The sequence below is a fragment of the Falco rusticolus genome, chromosome 2, assembly GCF_015220075.1.
Source record: "Falco rusticolus isolate bFalRus1 chromosome 2, bFalRus1.pri, whole genome shotgun sequence".
Classification (NCBI taxonomy): domain Eukaryota; kingdom Metazoa; phylum Chordata; class Aves; order Falconiformes; family Falconidae; genus Falco; species Falco rusticolus.
This window is the reverse complement of record NC_051188.1, coordinates 18,100,384-18,124,213: the sequence shown is the minus strand read 5'-3', so window position 1 is coordinate 18,124,213 and position 23,830 is coordinate 18,100,384. Positions and strand designations below refer to the sequence as shown.

The window sequence follows — 23,830 nt, the reverse complement described above, 5'->3', positions numbered from 1 at the left end:
TATGTCCCTGTATAGACCACTCCAGACTGGATTGACAGAGGGAATAAAGCATTTCCTGGCAGACCACAAGTCAGGTTCTAATGATTTCTCTGACACTGTGTGTGCTATTTGATGTCATATGAACAAGCACATAGCTGTCTGCAGATCTCTTAAAAGATCAATGAAAAATGGAAATCCATTCCCAGATACAACTCTGGAATAAAAAAAAACCAAACAGGAACGTGGTTTTTTTCTTTTTACAAGCTGCAGTTTGTATATAAAAAAAATGTTAACACCAGTTAATTTTGAAAGGCAAAATAAGAAATAAGATCAAAAGATGAATTCTGACATTGTGCATGGCTTGTGATGTCCAACAAATGGCAACCATGGTTCAGCGGAGTCGATTATCACATAAATGCAAATGTATTGCAGTACAGCATGAAATACTGACCTTCTCAAGCTCCTCCTCAGCTATGTAACCGTAACTGTTCCCAGACGAATATATACTTTTTTTTTCTTTTCTTATTGCTTACCTACACTGCTTTATAGAACCTCTGGATCTCTCTTCACCCAGACAGCCCATGCCTTCATGAAATTAAACACATACCTGGGGGTGTTTTCTGGGAAAAGGCTATTTGCTTTATACAACCCCTTTTCATCTCCCTTCCTTTTCTCTCTGTAGCCTTTAGAGCAGGAATGCGTGACCTACCTGGCCAATTGTGCACATTTGTGTAGGTGTGGGCCCCGCTTCGTGCTGGCCTTCCCAGTTCCTCCTGGTGCCCCAGCACACCCTCTGAGAACCGTTGGCCCTTTCTCAGCTCCCTTGGCAGGCTTCAGATCTCTAAGCCTTGTTTGGAAGACTTCTCAGTATTACTTTCCCTTTTATGAAGAAATGAACTGTGTGACCCGTTGGGCCTTTACTTATTCTTGTTACTGACAGGGAGCTGAGCTTCTCATGTGCCCTGGGCTGTTTGTTCCCAGGACTGCTTTTTTTTTTTTTTGCCGGTTTTCTCTTTTCCAGTGCCCTCTCGTGGCTCCTCTCAGCAGTACCTTTGAACAGCAACAGCAAACCAGCCATACCTGACTGCTTCCCCCACGAAACAGGTTCAGAGAAGCAGCAGCAGTCAGCTTTGGTATATCTCACATGGCTGTTCACTGCTATATACACTGAAAATAATTTAGAAACTTAGTAATCAAGTATTTAATAATTTTAAATATATAAATACACATTAATTTTGACTTGGGTAACACCCAGCTGTTATTTGTTGTTCATCAAATCAAGTCTCATTCATAATACCACCTGGAAGAAAACCTCATTTATCATAAATGTTAGCATGGGAGAAAAAATGGAATATGGGTCTGTATATCGATATACACGCATTGTAAAGACAGAACTCCATGTCACAAAATGCTATTTTAATAAGCCTGATTAATGAAACTGATGATTTTGCAGATGCTTGTGGAAAAAGGTTCCTTCTCCCAAATATTTCAATCACAGTTAGATGCCCAGGAGGAGATAAGGAGGAATCCAGCATGTTCAGAGAGCAGTATCATGTTCAGATGGCTCCCTGACAATTCAGTTTCCGTAAAACACAATGAATGCTTTCTGTAGGCACAGTTATTAATACCACAGGTCAACTTGCCATACATAATGAAATAGGCCTGAAAATCACGACATAAAAACATTCCAGGTCTCTTATTTAACTTCTGGTTTCAAGGCTTCAGCCTACACCTGGCTTCTCTTCTCAAGCTTTGTACTGCAGCTGCTGAGGACAGAAATTAAGGAAGAATTGACAGTTAATAACTTGCATGCAGAGCCCCAGGTCCCAAAGACTTAACAAACATATAGGTGCTTCTCTTTTCTGTCCTTTCTCCCAGAAGCTGATGGGGAGGGTGACAAGGGAGGCTGGCTGCTTCCCATCTCTTCGGGACAGCAGTTCAGAGCCTGGCAGGTAGCAGAGGGACTGGCAATCCCTGTGGGGAGGCTCAGGAGCAATAGGGCATGAAGCTATGGGATACAGAGGTGGAGCTGCTGCCTTTTATTTTCTGAGGAAGCTCAGCTCCTCCCTCTGCAGATCGTGGAGAGGTGGACAGCACCCAAGCAGGTGTCTTTCCAGTCAGCTTTGGGGCTCTGTTGCCTCAGATCGTCTGAGCACTGGGTGCAGAGATGCACCTCCACTGTGAAATGGCACCAAGGTTCAGAGAGCAGCTGAGATGACAGGAGCTAGGAGACATGGAGCCAGCTACTCAAAAGAGGCAGCAGGTAGGGGGTTGTGGCATGGGAACAGGTGGCTGGTACATTTGCAGGTTGTTCAAAAAAAGAGCAGTTGGGAGCTACAGCAGAAGAGCTACGGATAAATAGAGAATCTATTTAAAAGGGCAGAAGAGCTCAGATTTCTTTAATTACTGACTTCTATTTAGGAGATTTGTCTGGTTTATATAATGCTTCTATTGTGACTACATACAGTAGCCTTGTGCTGTTTTAGTTTATTAATCCTTGAGAAAAAGGGAAATACTGTTATCTTCACTTTCAAATGAGACACTGAAAATACCAGAGACTGAGCCACTGACCATGGAAATGAACCTGCCTGCCTGAATAGCAGTTTACCTGATAGATCATGTTTCGAGAAGTAACCATGTTTGTATTGTGTAAAGAATTTTTTCTTTTTTTCAGTAGGAGGAATGGAAAAAACTTAATTACCAGCTCTAGAACATATGTTAGGCATCAGCCACTGTCTATGAATAGGAACTGAAAAAAAGAGGAAAGGGAAACGGAGCTTTTGAGAAAGAAGAGTACTTGTTCCCTCTGCTTTCATTTGTTTTGCTTATTTCCAGGTTGGTTTATGCTTTTGCTTTTTTTATTTAGTAGATTTATTCTTACAGAACTATGACAATGCAAATAGATGGCAGCAAAGCAGAGTTTGTTTTTTTTTTAATTTATCCTCAAATTTAAAGATGAAAAGCAAGAGAAATTAATTAGGAGGTACAGTCAGCACCACTTGCTGCTCCTCTCTTGGTGACCCATTAACAACATAAGATTCTTATGTGAAAGATTAATCCCCTCCTTCCTTTGTTCTAGACAGTCTCCACAACAAATCATTTGGATGTAGTTACTGCTTACAGGAACACAACTGTTCTTACTGCCTTACAGCAGATCATTTACTGAGTTCATAGTTTGTTGCAAGTAATTCCATATTGTACTCTCTTGACTGACGTTTGCTCTCACGAGTCTGGCAATAGAGGCTGGGAATATAACGCTGCATGGGGAATGTATTTTTTCACCTTTTTCCATACTCATAACCTTGGAAGGCATTTGTGGCAGAGGTGCAGACATACTCAGCACCCTCTTGGTGCTTCAACTCTTTTGTCTTGCGTACAGTTTTAGGGGTCTGACATTGCAGCTTTTTTTTTTTGGCTTGGTCACAGAAGTACTCCTGACCTTCTTGCAGCCTCTCAAAGACTTAAGAATAACTTCTTGGGTGTTAGAGGTCTAGATTAGGGGCCCAACTCCTTATCACAGAATCACAGAATGGTATGGGGACCTCTGGAGATCATCTAGTCCAACCCCTGCTAAAGCAGGTTCACCTGGAGCAGGCTGCACAGAGTCACGTCCAGGTGGGTTTTGAATGTCTCCAGAGAAGGAGACTCCACAGCCTCTCTGGGCAGCCTGTGCCAGGGTTCTGTCACCCTTGAAGTAAAGAAGTTCTTCCTCATATTCAGATGGAACTTCTTGTGTTGTAGTTTGTGCCCATTGCCCCTTGTCCTGTTGCTGGGCACTACTGAAAATAGTTACAAAGAATTTTTAGAATCATCCCCAAAACACCCATAAGCTCCATGGGTGAGGACAGCAGGCAGGATACCAGGACAGCACCATTTGGGTGTATTGTTGTTCCGGTGGAGCTCCCTATCTGAACAAAGCATTAATAAAGAAATTCTTTCCTAAGAGATACTCCGCCCCGGGATGTTTCAGGGCACAAGTGTTCTATTGTGTCTTGTTTGTGGAGGAGTTACTATTATTATTTATTGCTGATACTGTGCCACTGGCATGTTTAGTGGTTTGAGAACACTTATGTAAACAGGTCCTTGAAGCCCTGAAGTTCTAATATGCTAAAGAAGTGTAAATGGAAGCAAGAATGGCAGGGAAGACTGTAGTTTAAAAACCTTTACTCAGTTTGGTAAACAATTACTGACATAAATAATCCCACTTTGGGACTCCCCTTGTTTGAGCGGGGGTACTGAAACCAAAGGCAATTAAGTTGCCTATCAAGTTGCTTCCTCATTGCTGTTTTTTAATAATCCTGTGTTGTGGTGGGGCCTGGGGTCGAGGACTGGGGCTCCATGTGAGCTGAGGAAGACTGGGCAGTCACAGCCAGGGGCAGGTGGGCACGGCATGTGCCATTTTCTGTTTTGATTTTTAGTCCTGTGCATCTGGGCTAACTAATATGAAGTCTGAGGTGTAACTCCAGTTTTACATCTATAGAACAGGGTCTGGACTGGCATTGCTGCTAGCTTGTTGGTCTTGTCTTTTCATAGTAAACTACTTTCAGTGCTAACAAAGGTCAATCCCTTCCTCCAAAGCTTTGCACTTTATGTTTGAGAGCAAGGGGGTTTCTACAGTGTGTGTGGCAGCAGAACGAGACCCAGAAGCACCTTTTCAGGTGTGTTACGTTTGGAAGAGCCTGTCTGGTAGTGCACTTAATGTGTTTCTTCTTTCTTCACGTTACTTTTCTTCTTTCTTCATGTTACGGGGGCCATGGGGGCTCCCCACAGGGCTGGCAGGGCAGGACCATGCCGCCAGGGCCTGTCCCACCCCGCGAGACAGGGCAGCCGTGGCCCAACCGCCATGGTGGTGTGGCAGGGCCCAGGCCAGGCTGTGGGGCTGAGTCAGGGTCAGGCCTGGTGAGGGCAGCCAGGTCCGCCGCAGCCTGCTGGTCACGGGGCAGGGCTGTGGTGATGATGCAGGGCCATGGTCAAGCCATGAAGTCACATCAGGGTCAGGCCTGGTGACGATGGTGACCAGGGTCATCCATGGCCCTGTGATGGCTGGGCTGAGGCTAGGTTGGGATGTCAGTCCAGGGATCAAGGCTAGGACGTGTCTGGGGCTGTAGTTGCGGCAAGGCCCAGTGAGGCAGCCTCCCCGTTTAAAAGCAACTCCTGGGGCAAGTAGGGGTGGCCCTTGCGAGGCTTCTGGCTGTCTTCCCAACAGCTTTCTCCAAGGCCACCAGCTCTGCTCTTTCCAAGCTGGCCCTGGGTCCAGGCGGCCAAACCCACAGGAGCGGGAAGGACATGCTCAGGGCATTTTCACTCATGGTCATTCAAACATAGGCTTATGCCAGGGTTCAAACTACTAATGTTAGCATTTTCAAGTGACAAAATACTGTAAAAGTGAAAATCATCATAATAATTCCTATTATTATTACCTAGCCGACTTTCTGATGTCACTAGGGCTGCCAAAAGGAAGACACTTGTTGCAACTGATGAGGTCTAAGCCAAGGCTTACTCTTAAGCCCACAGGTAGACATTTTCTAAATCCAGGCTTAATGGTGAAAGGAGAATTAATTGAGCTTTGTCTATATGGATAAATTGAACAGACTTCGAGAATAAATGGTCAGACAGCAGTACAAGTATACATTAACTACCGAGTAGGCAGTCAATATGGGGAGTTATTCTGGAACAGCTAATGCAGAACAGTCTGATCTGTTAGGTTTTCGATGGAGTTGTGACCCAGTTAAGGACTTGTACACTTTGCAAGAAGTCTGTGCACTTCCTAGGTTTGACCTTTCCGATAATAATGTCTCTGTGTTCTCAACACCCTCTGTCTCCTCTGCAATTCAAGTGCAGAAGTTAATAATTGACATCAGTGGGAACATCAGGTAGAAAACAGCTTTCCATACTAAGCAAGCAGAGAGTCATGGAGGTGCATGGAGAACTGTCTGAAATGCTGAAAACATCAACAAAGTATGGTCACTCTCACTTTAGCTCAGCTTTCTCAAAGATGTCAGAAGTTTGTAATGCCAGTGGCACGTGCAGCAGAGTCACTGGGCTTCTGGAGGGTAATGCCAGTGAAGTGTAACATGCACTGCCTGTCATTGCTGTAAGGAAAGGAATGAGTATCAGTCTGCAGTGAGCTGCCTTGAAAGGACCCCAGAAATGTTTTCAGGTACTGACAGGTTCTACACACTGTCTGTGTCCCAACACCTTCAAGTCCTCACACATATTTCAGAAATACTAAATTGGTTGTGCCAGAAAGTCAAAAAAATGTTGCATAGAAATGTGTCAGATTCATGTTGAGTGGCTGGATACCTCCCCTGGCACTGGCAGTGCTGTGCTCCGGTGGTGTGTTCAGGTTACGTGTGTCCTGTAGTCCTGCCGAAGTCTGCAGCACGTGCTTTCTGTGGTGAAGCCTGGGGCCCTGGAGTTTTGCTGGGTTTGGTCCCTGAGATACTTCAGATTCTTGGGTCCCTCTAGACATCCACCACTTGCACCATCTCTGGACGTGGCTCTTGGAGAGACCTCACCAATGGCTGAGAGCAAAGCTTGTTGGGCTGTGTGTCGAGGCCTCAGCTGACATTCATTTGTTTGTATCAGAAACCATTCTGAATAATGTTGCATGCATCCATCTCCTTTTCGTCTTTAAAATTTAGTTTTTGTCAGTGTTTTACATACACTGAATTTAATCATCCTTTAAAATCTCTTTTCTCTCTGAATCTAGTTTTCAAGTTTGGCCCAATGGAGTTTTAAGCTTTGGGCACAGAGACCCCATTTTCTTCTGTGTTCCCTAACTTGCACGCGGGACTATATAGACTAGACTGACTTCAGTTCAGTCTTTCCTGTACTTGTTTTAAATTGAAAAGTGACTTAGTGCCCTAAAGCTGGCAGCCTGAAAAGTTTCAAAGCTTACATATTTCATGTAAAAAATGCATTAAAGCAGGTAGGGAAAAATTGGGACTTTTTCCTGAGGATGTGTGTATCTAAATGTTCACAGGAAACATATTTCTAATCCTTCTTTGGAGCTAGATTATTATATTAACACTGTTAAATGTAATAAGCTGTATTTCAATGCCTGCATTTTGAATTCCTACCAGAAACTATATTCTTTTTATCAGTCTTACCTCAGAAATATATAGGTATATGTACCGGTACCATACTAACCAGGACCAAACTAAAACACCAAAACCACAAAACAAAAGCTAAGAGTACATGATGAAAAGTACAGTCTGTTTACACTTTATTGCACATAAATTATACAGTTCAATTTGTGGTTGGAATAATCAAGGAACTGCAATACTTCTGCTTGCCCTGTCTTTGGATTTCTAGGTATAGGGGGAGAGAGCTTGCAGTCAAGCAAAGCTGCTTCAGTGTGGCTGGGACGCTCTGCAGTCTGTTTCTTCCTGCATTATAGATTTGCATGCTTTTAAATATATGTTTATATTGCATGCTTTTAAATATATGTTTATATATAATAATAATATATATTATTATTATTATATTTAAAGTATTATTATACTATAATATTTTCTATTTCCAGTGGAAGAGTTGTGATAAATTATGACATTCTAAGCTACTAGAGCAGAGGATCTGTGTAAGTATTCATTACATACATGTATATAAGCTTTATATTTCCAAATGAGAAACATCCACTGTGACAACTTTTAGAGCTTACATTCATTCTTATGACTGCTTCCCTTAATTTAAAGCAATGTAAACAGGGCTTTTGTGTTACAGTAACACATAAATTGTGTGCAGGTGCACTCTGACCTTCTGTCGTATTTCTGTTGACCAGGACTGTTAACTCAGCTCTGTGTAAGGCTCTGCACAATCACCTGAGATTGCAAAGGTGTATTTTGAGAGCCCTAGGCTTCAAGCTTAGCTCTTTATAAACAAAAGTCCAAGCCTGTCTGGAGCCTCTCAATTTTAGAGTTCTATTCAGACCCATGGGGTATCATACACAAACCTGCTTGCAGAGGTGAGACCTTGGTCTTCATTTGAAACCAGTTCCCCTCATTCAGAGTTCCCATCTGGCCTGTGTCCATTTTCTTGTTTCTCCCCTTATATTGTTACCTAGGAAATGTTTTGCATAAAGAAAGTCATACAATAACAGGAGGAATAGCATCTGCATTGTATGTATTTGTAAGGCATTGAATTTATAATGCATGGCTGAGCTGTAAATTACTTGCATAGATGGTTGTCTATTTGCATGCTGTCAATATTTATAAAAGGTCTCACAATCAACTAGCAGCTTTACCCTGGAAGAGTGAGCATGTCTGCTGTTAATCATTAGCTTCAGATTTACTGAAAGGCCTAAGACGACCTGATCCCCAGCCTTCCAACCCATCGTGTGTCACACACATGGTATACATCTGCATTTCCTTGTAAGATTTCCAGGACAGAAATTCAGGAACCCAAAACTTACTCCTGTCATGCGATGCTTTTGGATTGAGACTACATCTATCCCTGCAAGCTAATCAGAATCTTTACATGGATAATTATGTCCATTGCACCTATTAGCATGTAATAATGCTAATGGAAATTCCTATTAATGAAGTCATCTTCATTAGAAATATTAATTACTACCATTCAGAAGCTATGTGACACACTTTAAAAATGATAGGTAGCCTTCCTTTCCATTGCATCATAGATTTGTTTTGTTATTATCATATAATATTGGTAGGTAGCTTGTGAGCATTGACAGCATAATAAAGTAACACTCTCTTGTTTTTGACCTGTCATTTGCAGCCTGTACAGAGAGATTGTAAATCATCAGTAAAACATTTGAGTGGACCTTTCCCCTGTTTCACACTCACTGTAGAGGAAATGACAGAATTTGCCCGAGCTGGAGAGTCACTGACAATTGTGACATTACTAGTGGCATTTCAACTCATACACTCCTGTTTACTAGCTGCCCAGAGGACTAAAAGCTTTCGTATTCTGAGTATGTAGAAACTCAATTAAAAGATAGATACTTATTAGTCTTTTCTGTTTGTTCCAGCAGGGCTGAAATAATGTTTTCACTGTAAACCCCGGGGTAGCAGCTCAAGAAATAGTTTCATGTTACAAGTAATGTTTTGAGGCATTGTTACAGCTTGACATGGGTGATTAATCACCCTCAGCTCCCGTGATCTCAGTTTTCAATGCTCTGTGCTTTAAAAACTAAACTTCATGAAGACAGTCACTGAGCTGATTTCTGAGGTTTAGACTGAGAACTTCTGATTCATGAGCTGCCAGAGCAGAGAGGAGTTATGTGTCAGCATGAGCATGAACCTCGTCCCTGCCCTAGTTTTCTGTTTCAAAGGAAAATGTCAGTCTGTGCTCTTGCCCAGGGGAACAGACAAAAGTTTCAGGCAGAAATGGAGTGTTGGACTTGGTGAAGGAAAAGAGCAGCTAGAGTAAATAATCTGCAGTATATTAATTTCATATAGTTTAATATGAGAAGTTAATGCTTTGCGAAAAAAACAGAGATAACTTTTAGCCACTCTACAGATGGTGCTTAAGTTAAAAAATAGTAGACACAAAAGTCACTGTGAGTTATAGAGTGGAAGGAAGTATTCAACACATAGTGGGAGTCTGATGAGAACATTTCATGTATCCTGATAGTTTCGTTGTCTTTGTGGATTGTGTGTAATGAATGTACACATTGCCACTGTATTAGGCTATCTCAAAGCAAGTGATAAGCTTTAATTTAAAAGAGTTAAATCTGCTGAATAAAGGTAGTGTAATAATGTCACATTTTGTGCATTTTCTACTTTTTAATTAAAAAGAAAAGACGTGGAAATGGAAGGATTTTCCCCATGAGCAGACAAGGTGAAACTTCAGTAAGGGTGGAAAAGATGTCTTCCCATTAACGCACATATTCCCCACCTGTATCCCTGACACACATGACATGAGTTAATGTGTGAATCTGATACCTATTGACATTTACTGTCTGCAGCTATCTGCTTCTGCTGCTGCTTGGAAGGGTGCTACAGGATGGGTATCAAAATCATGTGCAGAAGTGGTATCTTTGTGTTTAAAGTACTTCTGCCTATTAAACGAACAGCCTGGGAGGGATAACTAGGGAAGATTCATTCCCTTTTCACTTTCTCCCCACTTCCATCTCCTGGTTTTGCACATTTCTGCGATCTAAATATGTAGGGATGGATAATTGTGAGCTGGCAACTTAATGCACCCATCAATGTGGGATTGAAAACATATGCCATACAGTTTAATTCTGGGCTGTGAAGTGTTTCCCCTGTCCTTGAGGTGAACCTTTCTTGGTACTTACGTTACTTCTTTCCACCCAGGAGTGTCACCACTAGGTGACTCTCCAGCAGCCTGATCTCGTGCCTGCTCAGGACAGTGGAAAGTCCTTCCGTTACATTTATTGGTATTTAGGTCGTGGTCAGAAAGGAGCACTGAACCAACACACTTTTTGATTTTCCTTGTTGTGGCACTTTCACTTTGCCCAGACACATCTTTAGTTTTATTGGTGACATACTCAGACAAATATATCTTCTGTAGGCAACTTAATAGGTTAATGGGCACTATAAAATCAACAAAATAACAAAAATGACAGCAGCAGTAGCAATAATTGAAAGGATGTAGACTTAAGTAGAAAACTGGTGTTTTGAGGGAAGAGAAAATCAAATCTGAGTGGTTGCTTAGCAATGACCTGGCAGGTTAGATTCAAGCATTATTGCTAACACAACATTTTGTTCATCAAAATAGAGGAGGCCTTGATTTTTCAGAGAATTACTGCAGAAGTGCTTAATTTTACACATATAAAAGCCAAAGAAAAAATCAGCACATTTTCAGTTATATCTTTTTACATTGTCTTGTAGTGTGCGCAACCAAAACATTAGTCAGGTTTTGTCTCTGATTCATCTACTTCTGTGTAATGTTTTACTGAAGCTGACTTGGTTTATTGACATTAGACAAACAGAAAAGGGTAAGAAAGAAAAATAAACAAAAGATTGCTTTAATGTGAGTAAAAATATACCAGCTACTAAGAATAAAGACTGCCTTAAAAAATAGATCTATTGTGTGTCTGATGTGCTAGGAAAGAGTATCTTGGCTCTGCATATCATTATTTTTCTCCCTGGTAGGATTAACCTGCCACAGAAGCATCTCTGGCACCTTGGAAACCAGAATGTTGTTACTGCTGTTACATGTTTAGATTAAATGGTGGATAAGAATTTTTTTAATCACTTCAGCTGTTGTAGTCTTTGCCGTTATCAGTAGTATTTCTCCCCCCCTCTTTTTTTTTTTCAAATGATAACTTGAAAGTATGTCTTTAAATTATCTTTATAAAATTATAAGGAACTATAAGTAAGAAAATATTCTTGCATATGCATTTTAGAGCTACCCATGGCTGTGATAACAGCTAGAGTTTTCTAGAAATTTAACTGGCCATAGAAATGATAGAGATGCATGGTTCACCAGTGCGGCATAACATATAAAGCAGTGGGAAGGCAGTAAGATGAAGTAAAAAAAAAAAAAAGGGAAAGAACTGGTTCTTCAGGCACTATTTTTTAACATTTCTAGCCTTTTCTCACTGACAAAGTAAGGAATATAAACAGACTAAAGGCATAAGCTTGTTTTAGGTAACTGGTTTTGCAGATTATCTGCCCTGCCATCATTTTTGTCTAATGCTTTTGGCACTATTTTTATCTGCAGTCCTTCCAGCCTTGTATTCCCAGACATGAAAGCTGTGATCCAGTGAGCTGCACCTTTACCCGGTGCAATTCCTTGTGCTTGGTGGTTGCTGTGTATCTGTTCTCTCATGAGCCGTGTGGTAAGAGTCCTTTAGGGCCAGATCCTGCTTCTCCTGAAATCAATAGGAATCATAATTTCTGCTTTGGCAAAAGTGGAATTGAGTCCTCTGTCCCCTGCAAACAGCAGAGGTGTTCTCAGACGTCCTATTTGGCAACCCAGTTTCTACTACCTTACATATCTGTCGTCTGCTTTATATTCAGGATGAAGATGGTGGAGAAAATACCTTTCCTCTTACAGTAGCAGTTAAGGCTCCTTATTACCCTAACAGGAAGTGGCAGGGGCAGGCTATAGCTCTTTTCACAATATTTATGATAACCCACATGAAAGTACATCCAAACATTTAGGTTAACTTTTCCCTGGAGATGTCTGTATAAAATACTGGGACATCGTTGTGCCAATAAGGAAGAGATGTTTTTAAAAACAGCGCAGAGGAATTGCTCCCGAATGATTCATTAGTTTAGATGCTGTGTAGGATAATAGATGGGAAAAGGTAACACAAGGTGTAGCCTGTGAGGTCATTTAGGCTTGTTGCCTGCTCCAGTTTGTGGAGCAGTCTCCTGTAAGTTATCCGGGGAATGGAGTTGCCTTTGATCCTGTAACAGCTTATGGTTACTTTTCCCACCCACAGTGGTGGTGTCTCCTCTCAAAAGGAAGCAGCTCCGTGCGTCCAAAGTGGCTGTGGAGAAATGAGGCGGCAGGATGGATGGAGCAGACAGGGAAGCTGGATTAGTACATTTGGTTTAGAGGGCATTAGGTGTTTTGACACTCCTACGGAGCAGTGTCTCAATATATAATTTGCAATCCAAGTAACAATAGCGCTGCCTCAAAGGCAAGTTCATTGCAATACTGACTGCAGATACCATCTTCTGCTGTAATTGTTTCTTGAGACGGGCTTTCCTTCTGGTTCACAACTGTCATTCATTAGTATCATGAAGGGACTTGTAGACTTGACAGAGCAGGTATACAGGGAAATGATGTGGTTTGGCAGGGAGTCACTGCAAATGAGAAATATTTAATAGTCATGCAATACTGCAATTACATATTACGTATTGTATTAGTATTATTTGGCGCTCACATAACGATGTATCTAGGGCTCAGTATATGGGCCTGCATGTGTGCAAGTATAAATACGCACAAGCGATTTAAAGGATTTACTTCCCGAGTAGGGGGTGACAGCGCAGTTCCAAAGCGGCACGCTCACAGATAATGACTGCAGGTAGCACCAGGCATGTGCCCGTAAAGACCTCACAGTGTTTAAATATTCATGTCTGTGTTTGTGCAAGATTTTTAATGGAATTTTCAGTGAAAGGCATGTTCGTGCAATGCCCGATAGGGTCGATGTTAGAGTAACTGTGGCGTTTGTGTATTTTTTTTTTCCTCCTCTTTGGAACGCATCAACGTATAGGACAGGGATGTTTAACGCCACCCGAGTCAGCCCGCCCGCGGCCGGCCGGTGGTGCCCCGGGAGCAGCGCGGGGGCGGCGGCGGTCGCTAGGGGGCGCCTGTGCCCCATCCCGGGCGGGTGCGCCCGGCCCCGCCTGCCCCTCTGCGGGCCGAACCCACCCGGCCTCCCCGCGCTGAGAAAGGCCGCCGGGGAGCCTCGTGGGAGCCGGTCTCCACGCTGGGGACGCCAGCTGAGCTGCTGTGGCCTTGCTTTCCGGGCAGTCGCCGTGGCAGCAGCCTCTCCCGACATACCGCTGTGCTCTCGCTGCGCCTGGTGCCGCGGCGCCCCTTGCCCAGGCCCCAGCAGTGAGGTATGAACTTGGCGCTGCTGGGAGCGCTTCGTGCATCTCCTCCTGGCCCTGTCGCTGCTCGGCAGCCTTGCCCGCTGCAGGTGGCCTCCACCGTGTTTAGTCAGGCCCGTGGTGCGGTAATATCTGCGATGAGTAACATGTTTGCCTTTGTAATGAGTTTATTTCAAATGGTTAGTACTTGTGCCTGTCTCTGTGTAATCTACTTCAAGGGAATTACTCATTTACCAAAAATGTCTCTCTCCTGTCCTCCTGTTCTTCACATGCCACCAGGTGAACAGTAGGTGCTAGTATGGACAATGTAACTGTATCAGTTCCAGGTGGAAAAGCATTGTTTCCAGCCTAGATAATTAATCTTGTTTTGTGAAGTAATGTTGTCTCAGAGAATATGAGTTTTTAATGAACTAATGCATGTTCTCTGAGAACATCTGTATTCCTAGACATGGCTTCTACCACTGATTAAGGTAGAAAATTTACTTCAAAGCTGTGCTAAAACATTGGCACTACATCTCCAGATGCACAAAGTCTAGTTCTGTTGCCGTCACAATCAGTTGGGGTGTGGATCTGTTGCATTTGTATCTCTACTTTAGGCACTTCTGCAATGTAATTTGAAAACTAGTAACTCGGTGTGTCATTCCAACTCCTTTGCGACTGTACCCTGTTATGTCCAGATAAGCAATGCATTCCTGTGACTTCTTGGTCTAAAACCTAACTTGCTACTAAACTGCTTCTTCAGTTGCAGCCACATGTGTATAGTTTGTTCAGGCTTCGCCTCTGTGTGGCAGAACATTCACGTTCATTATTAGTTGCTTCCATACATATTAAAGACAGGCAGAATCACTATACAGCAGGGAAAGAGGAATATGTGATAAACTCGTTGAACACGTTGCGTGAATACCTATTAGCTGAATTCACAATTTATTATCCTCCTTTACATAGAAAATGTGTGGTGGGCACCTCACCGTCTGGGCCTCAGTGAGCTTCCTCTTGAAAATCAGAATAATCTTGTTATTGCTTCTGCTTAAACGAGTGAATAAATATTTCAAGAACTGCTTTGTTAGAGTATTATTTATTCTAATTCAATTATTGGCTGAACTTAATCTTACTTTCTTAGTTTATTAATGCTTATGAATTATTACCTCATTTTTTGCAAGGAAGAAGGATGCACTTCTTCAAGGCAGAGAATAATGCAAACATATGAGTCGTCCACTTAACCTGGACACATAATCTTATTGTTAAGTTGGAGAAATTCTGCTGTCACTAAAACTTTCATGTGATTGCTGTGAATGTATCATGTTACACTGTATCGTTCACAAAGTCATTATATGTAGAAATATACTGTAAATGCTTAAATGAACAACAGGGAGAGTTCCTAATGATGTGCCTGTAATATCTAAAATGGCTTAAAAATAAATTGTTCTTTGTTTGTTTCCATTCTAGCAAACTTTTGAAAAGAAAGAAGTCTGAAACAGGGCTGCAGGGAGTGACTGGAGAATGGTTTGAAGAAATACAAAGAAAAAAGTTTCAGAATTACGTTGATGTCAATAGAATGCTAAAACCACCATTAGAACATCAGCTAAGGAAGAGCAAAACCACCAGTGAGTTGCATTTTTCCATTTCTTTATATACATGACAATGGTCACCAAACCAATGTCTTAGAGCATTTCAGAATGTGATAGCTAAGGAGTTTCTGAAATTGCATTGAGTTTCTTCTCATGTCAAAGTTTTACCAAACATATATTTTCAAAAAGATTATGTTTCTTTAAGCAGATTTTGTTAAAAGCACAGCTGGGAGCCACAACGCAAAATCCCTGGTGTTCTTATCCCATAGTTAGAATCATAGAACAGCCCGGGTTGGAAGGACATCAGAAGATCACCTAGTCCAACCTTTGGTGGGAAAGGGAGCCTGGATGAGATTGCCTAGCACCTGTCCAGTCACATCTTGTAAACCTCCAGTGATGGGCGCTCCACCACATCCCCAGGGAGCTTGTTGCAGTGATTGATTGTCCTCACTGTAGAAAAAAATTGTTTCTTAATCAAGATGAAGTTGCTGTAGTTACAGCAAATTTAGTGGTGGTTTCCCAGTCAAAGCAGTGATGTTTACTTTGTACAAAAATGTCATGGTATAACCCCAGCTGGCAGCTAAGTACCACATGGCTGCTTGCTTACTCCCCTACCCCACCCCCCACTGCCGGCCCCCCGATGGGATGGGAGAGAGAATTAGAAGGGTAAAAGTGAGAAAACTCATGGGCTGAGATAAAGACAGTTTCATAGGTAAAACAAAAGCCGTGTGTGCAAGCAAAGCAAAACAAGGGATTTGTTCACCACTCCCCATCAGCAGGCTGGTGTTCAGCCATCCCCAGCAGGGCAGGGCTTTGTCAGGCGTAACAGTTACTTGGGAAGACAAACACCATCATTCCCTTCCTTCTTATTCCCCCAGCTTTTTATTGCTGAGCATGACATCATACGGTTTGGAACATCCCTTTGTTTGGTTGGGGTCAGCTTCCCAGCTGGGTCCCCTCCCAGCTCCTTGTGCCCCCCCAGCCCACTCGCTGTGGGCATGAGGTGAGAGGCAGGAAAGGCCTTGGCTCTGTGCAAGCGCTGCTCAGCAGTAACTAAAGCATCTCTGCATTATCAACACTTTTCTCAGCAAAAATCCAAAACATGGTCCCGTACAAGCTACTATGGAAAGAATTAACTCTATCCCAGACAAAACCAGCACAAAAACCTGTTTCAGTCTTACCTAGTTTTCTTAAAGAAACTACAGGCACCTAAATGACATTTGGAATACATAGGTAATCTGGATGTGGTGAAAGAGATTTGACTGTACCAGTGGAAGACTTTTCCTAGTAACACTGGGCTAAAGGCATGCCAGTGCTGATTATCAGGGTGGGTGACAAAGCCTGGCAAGTTGGGCTGACTGGGAAGCAACTTCCGGAGATCTCCCTTCACAGGTTCTGTTGCCCATCCAAAATGGACATGCACAAGAAACATGGTGTCTCTATATGAAGCACGGCATTCTGTACTGTCTTTTTTTATCTTCCATCCAGATAGTTTTCATGGATAATATGTGCTTTTATTCCATTCACATTTTTGCATGTTCTTCATTGAGCACCTTCTATTTGTGCTTCATAGCACCTCGAAGCAGAGTCATGTATTTCGAAAGAAAAGTGAAACCCTAAAAATTTTCCTGATACTACAGACCTATACAGAACAGATCTCTGTCTGTCCTGACTGTTTTTCCCAAACATCCCCTCCAGTCCACAGCCATCAACTATTTTTCTCTTTCAGAAATGATCTAATTGATATAGTAGCTAAATAAAGTCTGCGTAATTGTTCTCTGGTATTTAACTTTGAAAGCTGCTGTTTCTATTTCAGATCTGAAGAAGGGGTTACATGCCTCAGAGGCTTGTCTGATATTTCCAACTGTGTAAGTTGGTTTAACAAAAGGTGGTACTTCTACCTGCAAGCCTTGCCCTGTCTACATCCCTTGACCATCCAGGCTATTAGGACTCTCCTGATGTCACCTTCATTGTCAAGTGAAAACAATGCCACCAAGGGGTTAGGCTCTGAAAGGGGTAAAGGATGCAGCATTTTGTAATACACAATGATTGTCACCGAAGTGAAAGCCTTACACACAAGATTTAAAATCACATTACATGAATCATTCACTAGTCCAAAATGCTGCCCCTTGCTGTTGTTATCTGTGACACTTTGCTGTCATTTCTGGTTTTGCTTTCTCCCTACAGGCGTTGGTTGAGCCATTTTCAGGCTGTTGTATTGTTTCAGGCATGTAATGTTTTCAATGGAAAAAAAGATACAGTGCCTTATTCCTGAGTGAAGAAGTCTTACTTCCTTATGTCCTCCAGTTTCCTGTGGCATGTTTTAATAGCAGACCCTGCAGTTTCTTTCCCTAATCTGTGAGCAATACTTATCCTTTCCTTCACAACGGTTGTCAGCTGCTTTTACAGGCAGGCTGGGTTTATGTTCCATCTGAAGAAATCAAATCTTATCCATAATGAAGAAATCGTTCATGATATAGTACATTTACAACACAATTCTGATATGCAGTTTGTAGCAGAAAAAATGTACTCCAGTGGCCATGGAAATCCCATCATAGAGCTGTATGATACAGAAGATATCGTAGTCTGAACTACTGTTATGTAGTTACATTACAGTCTATTACACCATTGTATAGTCAGGGTTGTCATATTTATATTTCTTACAAAGGTGAAAAAAAGTGACTAATGATTGTGGGTGCCTGAATTTTCAAATATCTAATTTGACTGTATTTTAAAATGGTTCAGGTTTTCAAATGGTTGAATGCGGCTTACTTTCTGAAAATAAGCATCATTTATCTCACATCACCCAAAACCAATAATACTTTTGGAAACTTTAAACCTGTTTATCTTTCTCTTAGTGTTCTAGTTAGTCATTATAAACCACTATGTCACACAGTCTATCCAAAAATGTCAATAAAACTGGATTTTCCTGGTGTAAAAGGTAAGCAAAAGACAATTGTTTATGAAGATGTAACTTTTACTATATATTTTAATGCTGTATTTAGTAAGAAATTGAAACAAATACAATTTTTACACTATTTTTAGATCATAAAGAATTGAAAATGTCATCCCGTACAAATCCTCAAGCACAAAAGAACACTTCAGCTTCCTTTCTGGGCTTCAGATCACCTTTTGCTTGGCTTTTCTCCTTTAGAAAATCAAGGAAAACCCAGACTCAGCAGCAACCACGGTGAGCTATAACCAGAACATACATTACGTCCAGCTTTTAAAAAGTCTATGAATTGTTGTGTTTTGCTTAGAAAAATTTGTTTAAATTATTTTTCCAGTCTCTTGCCTTTCACCTCGCTGAGATTTTACTTGGTCATGTAATGAAAGATTATCTGTTCTGTGTCAGAAGATAAGTGGCAAGTAATAGGTAAAGTCTTTTGGCTAAATATATTTTGCTCAGGTTTTGCATAAAGGTTTTAAGTATATGAGAGCCCCTAGACTTCGCAGCGGCTGCATCCTATTTAATTCCCTCTCAAGAGGACAAAGTGTAAGGTGCATGGGGATCTAGTGCCCTATGGCTGTGATATAACAGGAAAGCATAGTCTTCGCAGGCCATGGCAGAGAGTACCAGCCCCAGGCAGCTCTGCTGCATCAGTTCCCACCATTTCTAGCCCTGAGGCAGCTTAGAGTCAGGCCTGCAGCTTTAGCTGTAGTTGGGCAAAGAGGGTGGTTCTGCAATGCTTTTGTCTTCTGTACTTCAACAGGGCTTTGGTTTCAACTGGATCTGAACTAAAGATGGTCTTATATGCAGCACTGGAGCTGCTGTTTGAAGAGCATCCTTCTCTCTTGACATCCACAGGGTTAAAGCTGCTGTTCAGAGGGAACTGGGCAGCAGGGGCTACACTTAGCTAGTTAGGCTGACTCTTCTAACTTTGGTCCTGGTATGGTCCTGTATGTTGGCAACACCTGAGTGAAGTAGTAGTATTTTTATGTGCATCTTGGGGTAATGCTTGGGACTGACAATCATAGGTAAAGGTGCATTGTGCAATCTAAGTGCTGTGAAATCAGAGTAGGAAGCTGCAAGATCTTTGGCACAAACAGCTGATTTTCACTCTGTTTAGAGAGTCTCCGGCTGGTATTCTGGGCCATGCCTGGGGCTCCTAGGTGGCATGATGCTGAGACAAGGAACAGCTATAATAAACAATGACAGCAAGCCTCTAAAGAAATGATGGTTAGTCTGATACCATAGATTTTGTAACACAGAAGCTTGCCATTGTGTTTCTGTCAAAGCAGCAGGAGATTTAAGGAGAGGTTTGAATAGAGGCCATGAGGTTAGCTTTGCGGATGTTTACTGGTAACAGTTCTCCTACGTAGCATCGCAGCATACAAAAAAAATTTGCGAAGTTTTAACACTGCTCTGTACATGTCATCTGCTCCCTCCTCTTTCCTGTGACAGGGTTTAGTGGTGGACTAGGTTAGCCGTTGGACTCGATGATCTTCAAGATCTTTTCCAGCCTGAACGATTCTATGATTCTATGGTAAAGCCCTTCACACTGGGACACACCAACACCAGACCACAGGCCTCCGTGCAGAATAAAGGGGGGCTTGTGTGACTGAGAATCAGGTTTCAAGAGCGCTTTATCCTGGTGCACTTTAAGGTAGCCCATGCACAAGTGAAGGTCTAGGCTTTGCTGTAGAATCTAAGCATTGAAACAATTTCTTAATTTAAGAAGGCAAAAAAATAAACCGTGCCTACTCATTGCATCAGCTTTTCTAGTATGTGTTTATCTGGCTTTTCTACAAAAAAATCTATCTTGTCTCAGGCTCAGATGCCTTTGATTTCTTACCAAGCACAGCTTGAAAAATAAACAAGTCAATCCTGACGTGTAACTGAGCTGATTGCTACATTTTCTAGTCACGCCTCTCTGTCGAAAACTTCCCCCACCCTCTTCTAGGTGTTGCCGTGGCATGTGGTTTGCTTTATGCATAGACAAAGCACTAAAATAATCTGCCTCTCACAGGTAGAGTTATTTTGGAGAGCTAGTGAAATACAATAGGAGGCAGCACTGTAAATCCTGTAAGTAAGCTTGACCGGCAGAAGCTTTGAAATAGCTAAATATTAATGGCTGTTTAGAGGGTCCTTTCTGTACTGGAGAGACAGTTTCATCAGCTGCGGTGGTGTTTTGCTGTAAGAATAAATTATGGATGCTGCAAAAAAGAGAATGCTTATGTGGAGATACAGAAGATGCTAGTAAAAGGTAACTTTGTAACTGTAGTCTGAAGGTAGTTAATGTTTGATGACTTGGTTCAAAGGTGTTTGGTGTTCTTGAATTCATACTTATTCTTTTCTAATATGTAAGTGTGTTTCATGCTGGAAAAGAAAAGCTGTTTTAATTGTGTTTTCAGCATATTTGAGTTATATGCTTGTTGCTTAGCTGGCTTTTTACGTAGTACTGATAAGAGTAGTATAGAAGAAAATGGATTACACTCTGACATTAGACAATTGGGAGATGGCCTACGGAAGACAGGTGCCTCGGTGAAAATACTAGTTTGCAGCAGATTTTGGTTTGTGGATTTATATTATTGTTACCAGTATTGATAGAAGTAAGTGGAGTCATCTTTTAATCTTAACATTTGGTTGTCATAAAAAGATACATATGTATATAAATGAAAAAGTATAAAATATAATTTCTTATTTTCCATAGCAAGTAGTATTTTTCCGATGGGAAATACTTATGAATTCTTTTCTGTTTATGAGTAATAGATAATGTTTACAAGTGTGTATGTGCGTGTGCATGTGTGTGCAAAATAATGTAAACATTGTTCAATGTTCTTAACCAAAAAAGAAACTGAATTACTTTTTTCCTAAAATTAAGCAACATTTCTCTGTAAGTAAGCAAAACTTTAATTTTGAAATGCTGCAAAACTTAAAAGAGTTAAGAAGAAATAATGAAACAGTTTGAGAAGTGGAGGGATTGGCATAGGGAAAAGATTAAAATACCCTTGTCTGTGTAAGTTGGCAGGGAGGAAAATAAAGCAGGATGCAATGACCAGTTATTTCTGAAAGAACAGTGACAACAAAGACATGGAAAAATTTAGAATAGTGCCAGAGGTTCAAATGAAAAGTTAATTTTTGCCTAGACTATCAGAAGACATTTCTGACTAACATATCTGCTTTGTGTAGCTTCGTTGCAAAGAGCAATTAACGCAACACCAAGCACAGCACCAAGTGGGAAGAACTGTAGAGCGGCTTTGCACAGTAAAGCTGAAGAAGAAAGCTTCTAACAAAGCTTTTACCTTTTTGTTATGCATATAATTAAAATTAAGGTAACTTGCTAAGCCATGGGCTTTCATTGAACCTGGTTTGCAGGAAATCACTGTAAAAACTCTGAAACCTAAGTTTCATTCTTAATTCGCTGTAGAAGTGTTAAAACATATTCAACATTATTTTAGTTTAAAGGAAGAGCTACATGCATCTCTGAGTCCTGGTTTTGTAAATTCCATTCCCGGGGGCAGCAGCCCACTGAACTAATGGCTGTTCATACTGGGTTCTATGAGGAAAAATTAGGAATTTCAGATTCAGATTGTCTGGCCAGATCCTAAGCCCACTGAGGTCAACAGGCTTGTTTCCTTTGGTTTCAGTTGGACCCCATGTCAGAGAGGAATCCTGGTTTTACAGTTCACAATTACAGAAGCAAAAACAAATTGCACCTTTCAACTGTTCTTCCCTGCCTGCAAGCACATTACAAACAAATGACAAAGCACTTCAGGAGGAAAGGCTGGGCCACAAAGAACCTGCCAACAAGCCGGTTTATACTTGCTGTTGAAGCACAATAAAGTAGTTTACCGGAGCACAAGAAGGTTTTAAGAGCCTAAGAACAAGGTCATTCAAAAAGACTTTGAGACAAACAGGACTGAGCAGAACCGTCTTACCCTACTTCACTTTCTCTCAAGAATTAACTTCCTGGGAAAAAACAGTTTCTGAGACAAGGAAGAGCTAGCAATAAGCACGAGCAGAGCAACATTTCCTGCAGGGCTTTTTAAGGGACTGGGTTTGCTTAGTTGTAAAATAAGCATCTGCAGACTCAAATAGACTCAGTGAAGACAAGTCCTGTTCTTGGTTTTTTATTTTAGTTTGTATGTCTGCAAGTCACCCCATAGAACAGAATACCTTTTATGTTCAGGGCTTCTTAGCTTGTTCTAACCACTGCATTACTCACAGACGCTCTAGCCAGTTCTCTGCCAAGCCCTTGCAGTTCTATATAGCTTAGGAAACCAGATGAGCTTTCTACCATGTGTTAAAAATCGCTAAGTAAAAGCCATTTCAGGGGAGTAGCAGCAAGTTCCAAAGTTCACACGGAAAACAATCTGCAGTCTGTCTGTCCTCCTTTGCAGGGGCAGAGCACAGCTCTGTCTGTGCAGGGTGAAATGGTAGAAGAAAACAATAGAGTTGCAGATGCAAACCACTTACAGATTTAACTTTGGCTATTAGTAGTACCTACCAACAAAGTAAGGCTGGATTGAAACAATTACTTTATGGCTATTGCAGACAGTGAGATATCAGTAGGCTGAGCTCATTCTTGGCTGTGCAGCTACATTTGCAAGCTGACAAGGCCAAACTGAATGGTATGCTTCCCCAGCATTTTTTCGTTAGCAGGACTTTTTTGTGGGAAAGTGTGGATTCTTCATAGAGCAGTCTTTTTTCAGATGCTTCTCAATAGTTGTGGAAGAGAAACTGCTGCATATTTACTACCTGGTAGAATTACATCACGTTCCTTTTCAAAGCCGACATTTAAATCCTTCTGCCTACAGATATGACAGTTCTGCTAGTCCATCTTCAGAAGGGGAAGAAATGGCAGCGGTGAGTAGCTTATCAACTCTCTTGTCAGCAATGTTTAAACCACAGATTTTTCAAAAGCTAGTCCCCTTTGTTTAGGCTGTTGATATAACACCTGTTTAAATAGTATTCTTGCAGTTCCTGTTTTAAACGCTGAGTAAAATATCTGTGTTGTGAACCTATTGAACACAGTGGAATGAACTTGCCCTGTAAACTATAGAAGTCCAAAGCTTTCCTAAGTAAGCTCTGATCAGGTTTCAATTCTCTTTCAATGACGGAATAATTGCATGGATAATTTTCTAGGCCAAAACCCTCATGTATTTTGGCAACTGTAATCAACCTGCAAAACTCACACTGAATGAATAATCTCGTGTATTTACTTTTTCTTTTCATTTGTACAAGGGTGGAAAAGAGTAACTGACTTGGGCAGGCAGAAAGCTAGAGCCTCTCCTGCAGCATTTCCATGTACAGAATTACTATGTAAATGTTGACAGTAGGAAATTATTTTTTGGCTGAATGTGCCACCTTAGAAGCATAAGCTCAGTTTAAGGATGAAACAAGATTTATTTCTGATGTAATTCAGGTGCATGCTGTTGAAATAAACAGATTTTCTCCAAGGATGATATTTGCTATTTGAATTAGTTTATTGCCCTGTATTACTAACACATCTTTCCTCCTCTTCAATTGTGTGGTATAACCACAGAGGGGACTAAGAAGGTACACAGTATATAATCAAAGGTATAGAGGAGGTAAATTGGCCACCTCTCTTCTCTCATATTTCAAAAACAAAGGGATAATCTATATTAATACATGACTGAACCAAGATCTTATCAGAGAATCCCGCCTATAAGTAGACTATTGTAGCTAGACAAGTGAAATATTACAAATATTGAGAACTAGAAAGTAGTAAGAGTTTTTATTTTAAAAAGGGAGGAAGAGTCTCAGCTAAAATGCATCAGCAGTTCAGCAGTTGTGTGCAGTTCTACCAGCTGAAACTGTGA

General features: G+C 41.4%; 1 protein-coding gene across 3 annotated transcripts in view; it reads left to right on the top strand.

Annotated features, from left to right (window-relative positions):
• EXPH5 (exophilin 5) overlaps nt 1–23,830 on the top strand; it is a 37,027-nt gene that overhangs the window by 2,603 nt on the left and 10,594 nt on the right. The window contains exons 2-4 of one of the 3 annotated variants that reach the window (XM_037376935.1): nt 14,922–15,079; nt 18,089–18,233; nt 22,805–22,853. In XM_037376935.1, coding sequence (XP_037232832.1) covers nt 14,922–15,079; nt 18,089–18,233; nt 22,805–22,853 — 352 coding nt within the window. Of the gene's footprint in view, nt 1–14,921; nt 15,080–18,088; nt 18,234–19,148; nt 20,251–20,308; nt 20,597–22,804; nt 22,854–23,830 lie in introns of those variants that run through there. The other 2 variants (XM_037376936.1, XM_037376937.1) reach the window with 2 other exon arrangements.